General features: G+C 32.8%; 1 protein-coding gene across 1 annotated transcript in view; it reads right to left on the bottom strand.

Moving 5' to 3' along the window:
- LOC114328113 (polycystic kidney disease protein 1-like 2) overlaps window positions 1-16042 on the bottom strand; it is a 311210-nt gene that overhangs the window by 206187 nt on the left and 88981 nt on the right. The window contains exon 8 of the mRNA XM_050644966.1: window positions 7421-7722. Coding sequence (XP_050500923.1) covers window positions 7421-7722 — 302 coding nt within the window. The remainder of the gene's footprint in view (window positions 1-7420; window positions 7723-16042) is intronic.

Raw genomic sequence — 16042 nt, 5'->3', positions numbered from 1 at the left:
TTAGTAATTCGCTTAGGAAATTCTTTGTAACATACTTAAATCGTGTACCAGATTTCATTAAAATCGACCTAATAAATTTTGCATAATAAATTTGCAATCTAAATGTTTTTAAAAAAGTTCAAATTTTTTAAAATCTTTCTGAACAAAAAGTAGACCATTTAGAAGGTGGCTATTTTTTTTACATATAAAGAGGTGCTCTACCTATCTAATACACTTTACAGAATTAAAATCGGATTATTTATGGGGCCTCAGCAATGTTTTAAATTTATAAACAATTTTTTGGCTTATAAACAAATAGCTTAGTTTAATAATAAAAAAATTAATTTTTAGCAATGCAAGTAATTAAAACCTGTATTATTTGACTTAAACTTTCAAATGCTGTCAGCAGAATTGCTATTTTATTTTTTAATCAAACGTTATTCGCGTTCAAAAATTGCAATTTCTCGATTTTTTGAAAGTTCCACCGCTTTTATCTCGAAAACTATGCATCCTACGAAAAAAAATGTAAGAACATTTTTTTGCTTAGAATTACCCAAGAAATACAAAAAATGTTTTATTTTGCGAAAAATCGATGTTACGTAATTCCTCAAGTTCTTTGTTTATAACAATTTTATCGACATCCGGATCAACTGTTACCCAAAAAATTCGTGTAATACGGGTCGAAATACATAAAAAAACTTGGGTAAGTCCATCTAAATAAAGGAGCCCGTAGCACCCCCTCCTGGCCACAGCACTAATTTGTTTATAAGCCAAAAAATTGTTTATAACTTTAAAACATTGCTGAGGCTGCTTAAATAATCCGATTTCAATTCTGTAAAGTGCATTAGATAGGTGGAGTACTTCTATATATGGAAAAAAATTGACAAATCTTTGTATTTTCTAGTTTTTATTGTGCAAGATTTTAAAAATTTTAATTATTTAAAAAACGTTTAGATTACAAAATTATTATGCAAAATCTAGTAAGTCAATTTTAATTAAATTTAGTGTACGGTTTTAGCATATTACAAAAATTTTCTAAGCGATTTAGGAAGGTTCCAAGTGTAACCTAAGTGATGGAAAACCATTGAATAAAGTCAGGATTGTTTTGTCCCCTTATTTTATATTTATTGCTATTTTGAAGCAAGGGTGATAAATTAAGACATTTTTAATCAATCGCATCTGATAGAAAATTTAGTTATCTTTGTTTTATTCCTATACAACTTTGTTCTAAAATGAACAGTTTTTAAGTTATACGCAAAAAAATTTAGAAAAAAACGAAATTTTTTGAAATTTTAAAATGTTTTATTTTTTTTATTAATGTTTCGGGCATATTTGAGAAGGAGCGTAATTCAATTATTATTAACGAAGTTATCAACTAACTTTATCAGCAAAAATCTGAATGCCACCTCTCACATCCACCTAAAAACAGATCCTTACTGGTCTATATCTCATTTAAAGAATATACACCTTCTTCTTGTGTTAATATATTTAGTCCCACATGTTAATTGCTTCCCTTTTTCCGGTGTCTTCGTCCCGTGTTAGAGCGTCGGCTATTATGTTGTCTTTTCCTTTGATATATCGGAATTAATCATACTCCTGTAATAATAGAATGCCTCTATGTATTCGATTATTCACCAATCGATTCTTCATGATATGTACCAAAGCTTCATGATCCGTTTCGATTGTGAATTTCGCCCCCAATAAGTAAAACCTCAATTTGTTTACGCAAAATAGTACACTGGCAAACTCCAATTCTGTTACACTATATATTTTCTCTCGTGTGTTTTAGTCACTAGAGATATAAAACATATCGGTACTTCTTGGTCGTTTTGTATTTGAGACAAAACTGCAAATTTTTGTATGGACGCATCAGTTCGGAGTATAAAAGGTAGATTGTAAATGGGGTGATAAATTTTCGTTCCTTTTGCGAATTCTTGTTTTAATATTTTGAAAGCTTCCTCCTGTTCTTCTTTCCAATTCTATTTTATGCCTTTCTTCAGCAATTTTATTAGAGGAATTTCCTTTTGGCTCAAATCGGGAATTAGCTTTTTAAAATAATTAATCGTGCCAAGAAAACCTCTCAATGTTTTCAAATTTATTGGCCTTGGGTATTCATCTATGAGCTTGACTCTGTCTTCGGCTAAGCTTACTGTTTTGGTGTCCAATTTAAAACCCAAATAAGTTACTTCTTTTTGAAAAAATTGACATTTTTCAATGTTTAATTTTAATCTAGTATAGTATAGTTGATCCAAAAGATGGCATAACCCAGACATCCAAAGTGAAAGTTATCCTTCAACACCAAATTTTGGACACCTTTTTTCCACACAATGTCCAGAAAAAAGTCACACCATTTTGAGCGTCGGGTTTGGGGGGAGAGGGGGAGAAATCGGTAAATTCGTAGTTTTTTTAAGTTTTTGCCACTATTTCTAAAACTATGCGGTTTAGCATAAACAACCCTCTATACAAAATTGTTCTACATTAAGTTTGAAATAACAAAGTCCCTATGCATAATCTTTCTAAAATGAATGGTTCCAAAGTTACGGAGGTAGTATAGTATAACTGGTCCAAAAAAAGGCCTAACCCAAACATCCAAAGTAAAAGTTTTCCTCCAACACCAAAATGTTCTATATGGTCCACGTAATGTTCAGTAAAAAGCTACACCATTTTGAGCGTCAGGTTTGGTAGGGGGATGTGAGAGAAGCCGGTATAGTTTTTTTAAGTTTTTCGTCAATACTTGTAAAACTATGCTTTAGCGTAAACAATGTTATATACAAAAATGTTCTACATGAAATTAAAACAAAAAATATTTTATACATAATTGTTATAAAATCAACGGTTCCAGAGTTACGGAGGGTGAGAATTCGAGGTTTTCGATACTATTTATATTTTTTGGGCAATATTTATGATCTAATTATACCAAAAACCCAGACATTTAAAGTGAAAGTTATCCTCCAACACCAAATTGTTCTATATGGTCCACATAATGTTCAGAAAAAAGTCACACCATTTTGAGCGTCGGGTTTGGGGGGGGGGGGAGAGGGGGGAGAAATCGGTGAATATAAAAAGTATCGAAAACCTCCACTTTTCACCCTCCGTAACTCTGGAACCGTTGATTTTGTAACAATTATATATCGAACTTTTTTGTTTTAAATTTTATGTAGAACATTTTTCTATAGAACATTTCTTACGCTAAAGCATAGTTTCAGAAATATTGACGAAAAACGGAAAAAACTACTAATTTACCGATTTTTCCCTCATCTCCCCCCAAAACGGACGCTCAAAATGGTGTAACTTTTTACTGAACAATATGTAGACCATATAGAACAATTTTTATGTTGAAGAACTTTTACTTTGGATGTCTGGGTTAGGCCTTTTTTGGACCAATTATACTATACTACCTCCGTAACATTGGAACCGTTCATTTTAGAAGGGATATGCAATAGGGCCTTTCTTATTTAAAATTTAATGTAGAACAATATTGTGTAGAAGGTTGTTCATGCTAAACCGCTTAGTTTTAGAAATATTGACGAAAAACTTAAAAAACTACGAATTTGCAGATTTCTCCCCCTTCTCCCCCCAAACCCGACGCTCAAAATGTTGTGACTTTTTTCTGAACATTATGTGGACCATCTAGAACAATTTGGTGTTGGAGGATAACTTTCACTTTGGATATCTGGGTTTGGGTCTAATTATACCACACTAATCCCGCTGTGTCCAATTCCTCCAGAATTATTTTTATGTGTTCCAAGTGACTCTTTACATCTTGTGAGAACATTAATAAATCATCGATGTAATGAACTATGAAATCTTCATGGCGATTTAAAATGGTATGTAGAGCTCGTACGAATCCTGCACAAGCGCTCTGCAATCCAAATGGTACTACCTTAAACCGGTAGACAATACCATCAATTGAGAAAGCGGTGTAGTTTCTACACTTATCAGCTAAGGGTATCAACAAAAAACTGAGTTTTAAATCAATTTTAGAAAATATGTGTGACCCCGTAATTCTTTCAAAAATGTTCTCGATGTTTAGAGGTGATTCATATTGTGACACAGTGTGCTGGTTGATATTCCTGGCATCTAAATCTCAATTCTCCATTGATTTTCTTTACTATCACAATATACGGTGAGTCACATCTTTCGATGATTTGATCTTCCAATATTTTACTAATTTTTTCTTTCATCTCTTGTCGATACTTATATGGAATAAGGTAAGTCTTTGATCGAAAATTTCCCAAGTTCTTAACCTCAAATAAATGTTCATACTTTTTAGCCACTCTGTTTTCCTCATTTATCAAAGTTTCAGAGTCTCTTAATATCAAACGCAATTCATTTTCTTCTCCTTCTCCACATATCAATTTTCTGTCTTTTCCCTCAGATTCTTCACACATGTTTTTTGTTCATTCTGCATATTCGTTTTCATATAGCTCCTCTTCAAATACCACTGTTTCAATTATATCCTTTTCGCTTTCATTTGTTAACTTTATTTCTTCTTCTTCTTTTGAGGGATCCTAAATTTCATTTTCTTTTGTTGTTAATATTCTTTCTTCTTCTCCCCTGAGCTCATCTCTTCTTTTGAGGAATCCCAGGTTTTAACTCCTTTTACCTTTTTCTGACCTTTTCTTCTTTTTTTCTTTGTCCTTGCTTCGTTGCCAAATTCATTTCCACTGTTTGTTCTCTACCTGATTCGTCCGTATTTTGTTTCTCATATTCCTTGTCCTGTTCTTCTTCTTTTTCTTGTGTTAGTTTCATCGTATTATTTTTGAAATCTATCACTACATGTTTTTCTGCCAATTCGTCAACTCCTACAATCATGTCATGTGACATGTTTGGCATTATTACACATTGTAGTGCATACAAATTCTTACCCAATCGTACCATTAGTCGTATGCCTTCATTTTATTTTGAATTTTCATTTCTTGTTCTTTCATGTGATCTTTAATTAACATTTCTTGTTCTTTTATCTCGTTTTTGATTATTGTCAAACATCCTTTTATTTCCTTTTCATATTTTCCTATGCGTTCTTCCATTTTCTGGTTGTTTTCTTCTATTGCTTGTTTTGTTTCCTCCTGATTTTCTTGCATGTTTTGTTGTGTTTCTTCCATGATTCTTTTTGTTTCATCCATTTTTCCGATGTTTCTTTCATTACTTTTTTTGTTTCATTTTGGTTTTCTTCTATTGCTCGTTTTGTTTCTTCCTGATTTTTATCCATTGTCCTTTTTGCTTCCTCCATTTTTTCCAATGTTTCTTTCATGGCTTGTTTCGATTCCTGTTGATTTTTATCAATTTTTTTGCTTGTATTTGCATAAGTTGTAATATTTTTTCTAATTCTGATAATTCCTGTTTTCCTGTTGCCATGATTGTTGTATCTAAAATGTCTTCCTGTTCTAAATGTTCTTCTTGTTTTTTGTTTTCTTTGCTTTGTTTTCTTGTCACATACATTTCTTTTCAAGAAATACTATTCCCGCCAAATAGGAAACTTGAATAGTATGTTGCAAAGACGAAACTTTTCTCACCCAAATGTAATAAATTGTCAATAAATATATCAAACGTAAATATCAATCAAATAAAATCAATTATGGGAAATTTGTACCTAAAGAGATCTAAAATTTTATGTCATCAAATGTAAATATCTCACTTTTTACCACGAGCATATAAATTTTCAATTACCGGCTTTTCTTTTTCTATCCTTTCAAATTTGCCACCAGAAATATTTTTTAACGCCCCACGTTGGGCGCCATGTTGTGATCTACTTTGATTAATTAGTCAATCAATTATCTCATTAATCAAACAAATCAAACATAAATAAATTGTAAATCTCAGGGCTAAATTATGCTATCAATACTTACTTTCGTGGCTTCAAAATATTTCTCAGTGGCTTCCTAATCGGGATAGATAATAGAGAATAAAATAATACACATATGAATTTCAATTAGAAATTATAAAAGTCGTTTATTTTATCAAACGGAAATAAATGTTTAATATTGCAAATTTTATTTATTCTTCTACCTTTATTTTATCTAACAATTATGAAAATAGGATTCTTATTCCTTTTTGTCTCCAAATTTGTTTTTTTAAATAATTAACTATGAATCTCTATACCTCTGCTATACAGGATGTTCTATCTGTTCAAAATTTTTTTATATAAAATTTTTATGTTATCAATATTATTGTATATATAAAAAACCAACTATAATGATTTGTAAGTAACAAAATTGATTGAGGTTTGATGATTTAATAGTAGTGCAATGTGTAGTTCAATATGCACTGTGGTATTTAATACGTAAAACCATACATTCATGTCTCAACAAAAAATAAAACGGATCTTTGCTGGTGTTGCGATCCAAAGAAACTCGTCCACGTTTTCCAATAATGTCCCTGCTCCTCTGCAAACTCGTTCTCCCTTTCCTCACTATGCCTCGTACAGTACTCGTTCCGGCTTTCTCCTGATGCTGTATTCCAACTTTTTGAAATACTTAAAACAAACACTGGATACCTTAGACTCAAGGAGTTATATCATCTCTCGACTTGGCCTATTTTTCGTTCCACGATATGATGCGTTTCACTTTTCTCAAAAACCAACTTTCGTTTTTACTCACTACCCTCAAAACTGTACTCTTCCTTTCGATCCAACAAAACAGACTGCTTCTCTCTCCTCATTCATTCTCATCCTTCTAAATCGTTCCCCTCCAGAATTAATTTTTTAACCAATCAAAACAAGCTTTCAATCATAACGTATTTACCAAAAAACTCTTTCCTTTTTCTAAACATGTCTTTATGGATTTTCAAGAAAAAATAGTATTCCGACTATTTTAATTCTATTCTCTACAATAATCATATTTTTATCTATGTTTACCTATCTGTAATTACCTACCCGCATTTCCTGAAAAACTTAATGACCTATTATTTTGTTTAATAAACTATATTGTCTGTGGTTTTGATAAACAGTTCAAAAAACACTTTCTTAAAACCAGCACCCTAATCGCTTACTTAAAATGCATTGTTCATGGGGCTAGTCAACACTTCTGCGAAAACACTTTCTTAAAAACTAGCTATAACCATTTTTACAAAATTTGTCTTATAAAGGTTGTTCAAAATTTATATGCTCGTGTTTGAGAAATATGAAAATTTTTATTTTAACTTGAATTTTAAATATAAATATACTCTTTTATTTCTCATGTCAAATAGCAGTATGTACTAAGAAAACCATAAGTCTTACAGTTTTCCATTAATTTGAGCAAAAGGGAAAAAGGCCATTTTTTTTTACAATAAATTATTCATAAATAAAAATAACCGCCAGATCCTAGGAAATAGCTACAATTCATTGTTATAGGTATTACATGTCGAAAAAACGCTTCAGTACCCTGGCTGTTGAAGTGTCATGGAGAAAACCTTATTACCCCAAAACTACAATATGGTAACGTGATTTTGATATACTTACAGTAGGACTTAACATGAATATTCCAGAAAAACCATAGGCATCAATGATTTTCACCTCAACCTGAGATCCTGCAGGTAATAAAATTATGTCGATATTTGCAAGTCTTACACTCCTGTCTAAAAGAACTACTTTTTCGTTTGCATAACTGTAAATTTCAAAGGAATATGCTCCTTTTGGATAGGTGCAGCTAACCATAAAACGTGTTTTTAGTGATTTTCCCGTCTCAGGGCTAATAGAACATTTGGGTAAAGTCGGTGGTTTATGGACGTTTATTTTAACAGCAGACTTCCCTTTTAATTCATCTTAAACAAGTTAACGAATTAAACATTAATAAGTAGGAACATTTTACCATATACACTGCGCGTCACAGAAAACAGGCACCCCAAAAAATGGGTCATTTTTGATATCTCATATCTCCTAAACCTGTTGTCCGATTTAAGTAATTATTTAGTATGTTATAGCCTTATTCATTAACAACATTGCTGCAATAATATTCTTAATAAATACGTAAATTTTTATTGTATACCGGGTGTACGAATCAATCTGTATTTTTTTTCTCAAAGTTCGCAACAGCCTGTGGAGTATTCTAGCATTTATAAAATACTGAACTAAAGCCTCAGGTTTTATTAACATTCTGATTTTTTATTCATTTGCTTATGTTGGATAATTTAATTGATAATACAATGCCCAAACAACTAGCCATGTTCTTCATCAGTACATGTTTTTTTTTTAATAAGTACGACAAAATTTAAAGGGTAATCCTGAATTAAAAAAAAAATCACAGTTTGCTTTATAATCTTATGCCTGCAAATGCTTCGTTTAAGATGATACGGGATGTTGAATTTTTTTTACAAACTGACCATTTATTTATTGCTTTAAAACCGGTTGAGATATGCAAATGAAATTTGGTGAGTTTTAAGATGTAATGATTGCACATTTCTTGACATGCAACTAAGAATTTTATGTTCACCATTGGCGCGCATACGGGTAATATGAGCGATCATATTATCCTATGCACGCCAATGGTGAACATAAAATTCTTAATTGTATGTCAAAAATATGCAATAACTACGTCATATACCCCATAAAGTTTCATTTGCATATCTTAACCGGTTTTAAAGCAATAAATAAATCGTCAGTTTGTAAAAAAAATTCAACATCCCGTATCTCGGAAACGAAGCATTTGTGGACATACGATTATAAAGCAAACTGTCATTATTTTTTAATGCAGAATTAACCCTTAAATTTTGTCGCACTTAATTAGAAACACCCTGTACTGATGAAGAACATGGCTAGTTTTGTAAATACCTAACTTTTGTATTATTCAACATAAGCGAATCAATCAAAAAACAGAATGTTAAGAAAACCTGAGGCTATAGTTGGGTAATTAGGTTAGGTAATTTCAGTATTTTATAAATGCTAGAATCTTCCACAGGGTGTTGCGAACTTTGAGAAAAAACACATTTTGATTCGTACACCCGGTATACAATGAAAATTAACCTGTTTATAAACAATATTATTACAGCGATATTGCTAAATAAGAAGGCTATGATATATTAAAAAAATCACTTAAATCTGAGAACAGGTTTAGGAGATACGAGATATCAAAAATGACTCATTTTTTGGGGTGCTCGTTTTCTCCGACGCGCAGTGTATTAATTATTATTACAGAAATATTATAGAAAGACAACTACTAGCGGAAAACAAACGCCATATTCCAGAATATAATTAGAACAAAATAAACCAATTAGAAAAACTTGGTCGATCTAGACGGTCCAGTTAGCTGAGGCGCAGTCGATCGACAAGTTTAGTGGATTTTAGTTTAGTGGTTCGAGCCTCAGATAGGTCATGACATTAATAAAAGGCCAACGCCGTAGTATAAAACTCAATAGAGTCTACGACTTGGTCTGGAATAAACTGGCGTCTAATCGGCCTATGGAGGAGCGGTACGGCAAGGAATAAGGGCTTGCGGCTTGGTGATACTCCTCCATAGATCCCTACCGAAGGGCGTTGACGCCTAAGAACGGTGTATATATATAGAAAAATTTGATATAAAAAAATGGGCATAGACGAGAACTTATAGTTGAAAAGATAGAAGCAGATTTTGCTCATGATAAGTTATACGGACAAACTATACGGGATATGTTGAATAAGTTGTATACATAACTTTCCTTTACGAGCAGAAACCAGAACGGGGAATGAGGGTAGTTATAATGGGTCAAAATTGCGGTTTTTATTATTTTTTTTGTGGCGCTCACGATCGAGATGCCACGATCGAGATTTCTGCCAGGGGCAAAAAGCTGCATTGGGGACAAAGGCATGACGAGCAGGGGTGAATATAAAAATTATAAGGGGTTTTTTTGTGACGTTCGTGACCGAGATAGTGCACCAAATTTTAGGAATAAGTAGATAATGACATAACTAAGCAAAATCTCGTGAGGCGAAACGCTACGTGTGGGACAAACGGGTGGCAGGCAGGGGTGAATATAAAAATTAAAAGGGTTTTTTTGTAACGCTCATGATGGAGATAGTGAACCAAAATTTGGTACTAAGTAGATCATGACGTAACTAAGCAAAATCTCCATAGGCGAAAAGCTGCGTATGGGCAAAGGGGTGGCGAGCAGGGATGCATATAAAAGTTATAAGGGGTTTTTGTGACCTTTGTGATCGAAATCGTGCACCAAAATTTGGGAATGAGTAGATTATGACGTAACTAACTAATATTATTATAATTTGCTAAAATTAATTTTTTGCATAAATCAAAGTTATAAATAAGATATTTTAAAAATATAAGAAAATTTCATTTTTTCTCTACACTTTTTATAAAAACATTGTGACCCCATTTAAAAAAATGACCCCATCTAGCAGTCCGCCCTTCTGGATTTTGATTCTATACATATAAATGAATTAATTGTGCAAGTTGCGGAGATATTTTCGACGACGAGAATCGCCCAAAAATTTTGCGTATTCACCCTTATCCGCCCCTGGAGATTTGACTTAGTTAAGTCATGATTTGCTTATTACCAAATTTTGGTGCACTGTCTCGATCACGAACGTCACAAAAAACCCCTTATAATTTATATATTCACCCATGCCGCGATTCTTTTGTCCCCTACGTGACATTTCGCCCCTGGAGATTTTGCGTAGTTACGTCATGACCTACTTATTCCCAAATTTTGGTGCACTGTCTCGATCACGAACGTCACAAAAAACCCCTTATAATTTATATATTCACCCAAGCCGCGATTCTTTTCTCCCCTACGTAACATTTCGCCCCTGGAGATTTTGCGTAGTTACGTCATGACCTACTTATTCCCAAATTTTGGTGCACTGTCTCGATCACGAACGTCACAAAAAACCCCTTATAATTTGATGGATTCGACCGTTACTTGATGGAAGTTCATTTTATCTAACAATAAAAAACTGAAAACGTTTGTTTTCTATACTTCCACAAAATTTATTATATCTAAGTGACTACAGCTGTTTCGGCGTAGTGCCTTTCTCAAGTAATATAGTTTACAATGTGTTTGCCTTTTTAATCTTCAACTGAAGAGGTTGAGGAGTGGGGAGCTGTTTGTCTCGAGTTGGTCATTCAGAATTATATCTGTATTTTTCAGTTTATTAATTTCCATAGATTCTAAAAAAGATAGCTTAAGGCCTTTATTTTGAATATGTAGAATTTTAAACTCTTCATTGAAAGAATGATTATGATCTAGAAGGTGAAGTGCGTATGTAGAAGTGTCTGTTTTTCTATTGTTGAATGCCCTTTTGTGTTCTGCTATCCGTTTGTCAAAAGTTCTGCCAGTTTGACCGATGTACGTTTTCGGACAGTCACCACAAGTTAGTTTGTACACACCACTCTGTAGTTGCTTTCTCTTTCGGCTTTTATTGTTCTTAATATATTTGCTTAAGTTGTTGTTAGTTCTGAAAGCTGGTGTTATTCCTTTCTTTTTTATGTATCTGGCTATTGTTGTTGTTATCTTGCCAGTATATGTGAGAGAGCAGAAGGTACTGGGTTCTTTCTGTGGTGGTGGATACACTAATTTCAGGGCTTTCTTATGGAGTTTTTGGTTTAAAATTTTGTTAACTGTTTGTTCGTTATAGCCGTTGTTTACTGCTATTTGTTTAATGATGTTTAGTTCTATTTCGAAGTTATTTTTTGTCATGGGAATTTATATATTCACCCAAGCCGCGATTCTTTTGTCCCCTACGTAACATTTCGCCCCTGGAGATTTTGCGTAGTTACGTCATGACCTACTTATTCCCAAATTTTGGTGCACTGTCTCGATCACGAACGTCACAAAAAACCCCTTATAATTTATATATTCACCCAAGCCGCGATTCTTTTGTCCCCTACGTAACATTTCGCCCCTGGAGATTTTGCGTAGTTACGTCATGACCTACTTATTCCCAAATTTTGGTGAACTGTCTCGATCACGAACGTCACAAAAAACCCCTTATAATTTATATATTCACCCAAGCCGCGATTCTTTTGTCCCCTACGTAACATTTCGCCCCTGGAGATTTTGCGTAGTTACGTCATGACCTACTTATTCCCAAATTTTGGTGCACTATCTCGATTACGAGCGTCACAAAAAAAATAAAAACAGCGACTTTGGCCCCTTATAATTACCTTCGTCCCCCGCTCTGCTTTCTACCTATGTAGTTTGTCCATATTACTCATGACATGACGAGCAAAATCCTCTTCCAGCTCTTGGACTAGAAATAGAGCATGTCATAGAAAACAAAAGAGGCTTGAAATGAGATCAACACTGGGTGTTATCACACGACCCCTACTCTCATTTAAAAAAATCATGGATTACGTTATCACGTCTAGATGGATGATGTCATTAGTATGATATATATGGCAAATAGTCATAATTTAAAAATAAAAGTCGACTTGTCTCAGGATTTTTCTCCAAATTCACCCCTTCTCGAGATAATGGATTTATAGACCAGGACGGATCTGTTTTGAGGTGGATGTGAGAGGTGGCATTCGGATTTTTGCAGACAAAGTTAGGTGATAACTTCAATAATTATTATAATTGGCTTATTACGCCAGTCAATGGGAGCAAGAATAGGATATTACCTCCGAATTCTACCCAACTGCATGGATTTTTAAGGAAATTTTGGGAATAGTCTCTACTTATCTTCTAATTCAAAGTCTACCATATGCCGATGTGTGCTTTTATCTTGAGGGTGGTCCCACCCCTTCTCGGGGTGGGAGCTCAATACTTTTTGAGTTATTCGTGGTTGAGAATTTGCCACTTTCATTAAAAAATGACACCTTTTCGAACGGTTTTTTGCGAATACCTTAAAAACTATGCATCTCACTAAAAAAATATATATAACATTTTTGTAGCTTATAACGAAACAAAGAGATTCGTTTCGTCATAAGTCTTTTAGTTATAATACAAAAAAGAGATATGGTAAGTGAGAAGAGTTTGTTTTTTTTTGGTGCATGTGCAAATCGGTGTATTCAACTTGAAATAACAGAGAAACGGTCGATTGTAGATGTATAATGCTACCAATACCTTTTGTAGTGTTTAATAAGACCTTTAAAATGAACAATACTAAATGTCGATTAGATTCAAACTAAGCGAGAGATGCTGCAAAAAATTGATGACTAATGTATTTTAAGAAAAAATGAAAAGCATATTTAACCCCTTATCCACCAGAATGTAAATGCATCGTTTTCATTCTACTATACATTTTATTAAAGTGTTATTTCTATATTCAAAATGTTGGACGGGTTTAAAATGAATGGTTTTTGAAAAAAAAAACAAGATCAAATTTTAGAACGCATTTCTAAATTTTCTTAAAAAGCTTCCTTTTTCCCCCTGTAACTTGAAAATAATAAGAGATACAGTAATAAAAAATAAAACATTTTTATTTAAAAAAATTCTACATTTTTGTTTTGTATCTTTTTTTCGTATCTATTATCATTTTCGAGTTACATGGAGAAAAAAAAGATTTTTAAGAAAATTTAAAAATGCGCTTTATAATTATTTGACCTTATGTTTTTCAAAAACCATTCATTTTAAACCCGTTCAACTTTTTGAACATAGAAATAACACTATAATAAAGAGCATTATAGAAGAAAAACGATGTATTTAAATTCTGATGGATTAGGGGTTAAAATATACTTCCCATTTTTTCTTAAATTATATTAGTTATCAATATTTGGCAGCATATCTCGCTTAGGTTGAATGTAATCGACATTAAAATATTGCTCATTTTAAAGCTCTCTTCAAGCACTCTAAAAGGTATTTGTAGTATTATACACCTTAAATCGACCGTTTCTCTGGTATTTCAAGTAGAATACACCGATTTGAGCATGCACCAAAAAAAAAACAATCTCTTCTCACCTACCATATCTCTTTTTGTATTATAACTAGAAGAAGTATGAAGGAATGAGTCTCTTTGTTTTTTTATAAGCTACAAAAATTTTTTTAACAGTATTTTTGTTAGATGCATAGTTTTTAAGGTATTCGCAGAAAACTGTCCGAAAAGGTGTCATTTTTCAATGAAAATTGCCAATTTTCAACAACTAGTCCTGTCGCCAGGGGGGTAAAACGGCCTCCTTAATTCAGATGGACTTACCCAAGTTTTTTTTATATATTTTGACCCGCAGAATACGAATTTTTTGGGTAACAGTTGATCCGGATGTCGATAAGATTGTTATAGACAAAGAACTTGAGGAATTACATAACAGTGATTTCTCGCAAAACAAAACATATTTTTGTATTTTTTGAGTCATTCTAGGCAAAAAATGTTCTGACAAGTTTTTTCGTAGGATGCATAGTTTTCGAGATAACCGCGGTTGAACTTTCAAAAAATCGAAAAATTGCAATTTTTGAACCCGAATAACTTTTGATTAAAAAATAAAGTAGCAATTCTGCTTAACGCATTTGAAAGTTTAAGTCAAATTATATCGGTTTTGATTATTTGCATTGCTTAAAATTTATTATTTTATTGTTAAACAAAGCTATAAACACCTAGTGCGTAAGTGATGTTTTCAATGATTTCTCATTTAAAATCGAACGAGTAGGTAGAGTAGCTACAAGTACAAGCGAGGCAATTTCTACGTAGCATGCGTTAAAACGCATGTATTAGGCACGGGAAACACTATGTGTTTATAGCTTTGTTTAACAATAAAAAAATGAATTTTTAGCAATGCAAATAATCAAAACCGATATAATTTGACTTAACCTTTCAAATTCGGTAAGCAGAATTGCTACTTTATTTTTTAATCAAAAGTTAGTCGGGTTCAAAAATTTCAATTTTTCGATTTTTTGAAAGTTCAACCGCGGTCACCTCGAAAACTATGCATTCTACGAAAAAACTTGTAGGAATATTTTTTGCTTAAAATGACCCAAAAAATACAAAAAGATGTTTGGTTTTGCGAGAAATCGCTGTTAGGTAATTCCTCAAGTTCTTTGTCTATAACAATCTTATCGACATCCGGATCAACTGTTACCCAAAAAATTCGTATTCTACGGGTCAAAATATATAAAAAAAACTTGGGTAAGTCCCTCTGAATTAAGGAGGCCGTTGTACCCCCTGGCGACAGGACTAAACGAATAATTCAAAAAGTATTAAGTTTTCAAAAAAAAATATAGAACAGTTTTTGCTTAGAATTAGGTTCTATAGGTACTTTCGTGGTATTTTAACCAAAAAATTTTCCACCCCCGAGAAGGGGTTGGAACCACCCCCAAGAAAAAGCGCACATCGGCATGGGGTAGACTTTGTTTCCTGATCTATTCCCTACTTACTCTGAAAATATCAAGTAAATCGATGTAGTAGGATGGAATTCGGAGCCAAATATCCTCATTGACTGCCCTATATGCTCCTTATATGGAATATAAGAATATGCGCGGAATATTAATAAAAAAATTTAAATACCTATTTAAAAAATTCGAAATATATCGATTTTTTTCTATTTTCATTGCTTATAACTTTAAAACGATTCGTTTTGGAACAAAGTCCATGGGAAAGAAAATAAAGATAATTGAATTTTGTATAATATACGACTGGTTTAAAATGTGTTAAATTATGACCCTTTCTGCAAAAAAGCAATAAATAGAAAATAAGGGGGCAAAAAAGACTGTCATATTCAATGTTTTTTAACCACTTTTGTTGTACTTAGAACCTTCATAATTTGCTTGGAAAATTCTTACAACATACCCAAACCTTCCACCAAATTTCACTAAAATTAACCTAATAGATCTTGTATAATAATTTTGCAATCTAAATTCTTTTAAAAAAGTTCAAATTTTTTAAAATCTCTCTGAATAAAAATTAGACCATTTAGAAGTTTGCTAATTCTTTTATATATAAAGAGGTTCTTACCCCCTCTGTGGCTCAGAGGTAAGAGCGCCTACCTTTGGATCGAAAAGTCCGAATGGTCGTGAGTTCTAATCTCACCAGGGTCAGAAATTTTTCGTTTATTATAAATTAATAAATGAAAATAGTTTCTGTCCTTGTGGGATCGGTACTCACCGGAGAGACCACAGACGTTCGGATACAATTAGCGTCTCTTTGAAAAGACAATGACGTCGACTTTGCAAAGTAACAAGACACTTACTCAACACACACTACACATGACACTAGGTACCTAAC

The sequence above is a fragment of the Diabrotica virgifera genome, chromosome 2, assembly GCF_917563875.1.
Source record: "Diabrotica virgifera virgifera chromosome 2, PGI_DIABVI_V3a".
Classification (NCBI taxonomy): Eukaryota; Metazoa; Arthropoda; class Insecta; order Coleoptera; family Chrysomelidae; genus Diabrotica; species Diabrotica virgifera.
The sequence above is the reverse complement of the archived record's forward strand: the minus strand, read 5'-3'. Positions and strand labels throughout refer to the sequence as shown.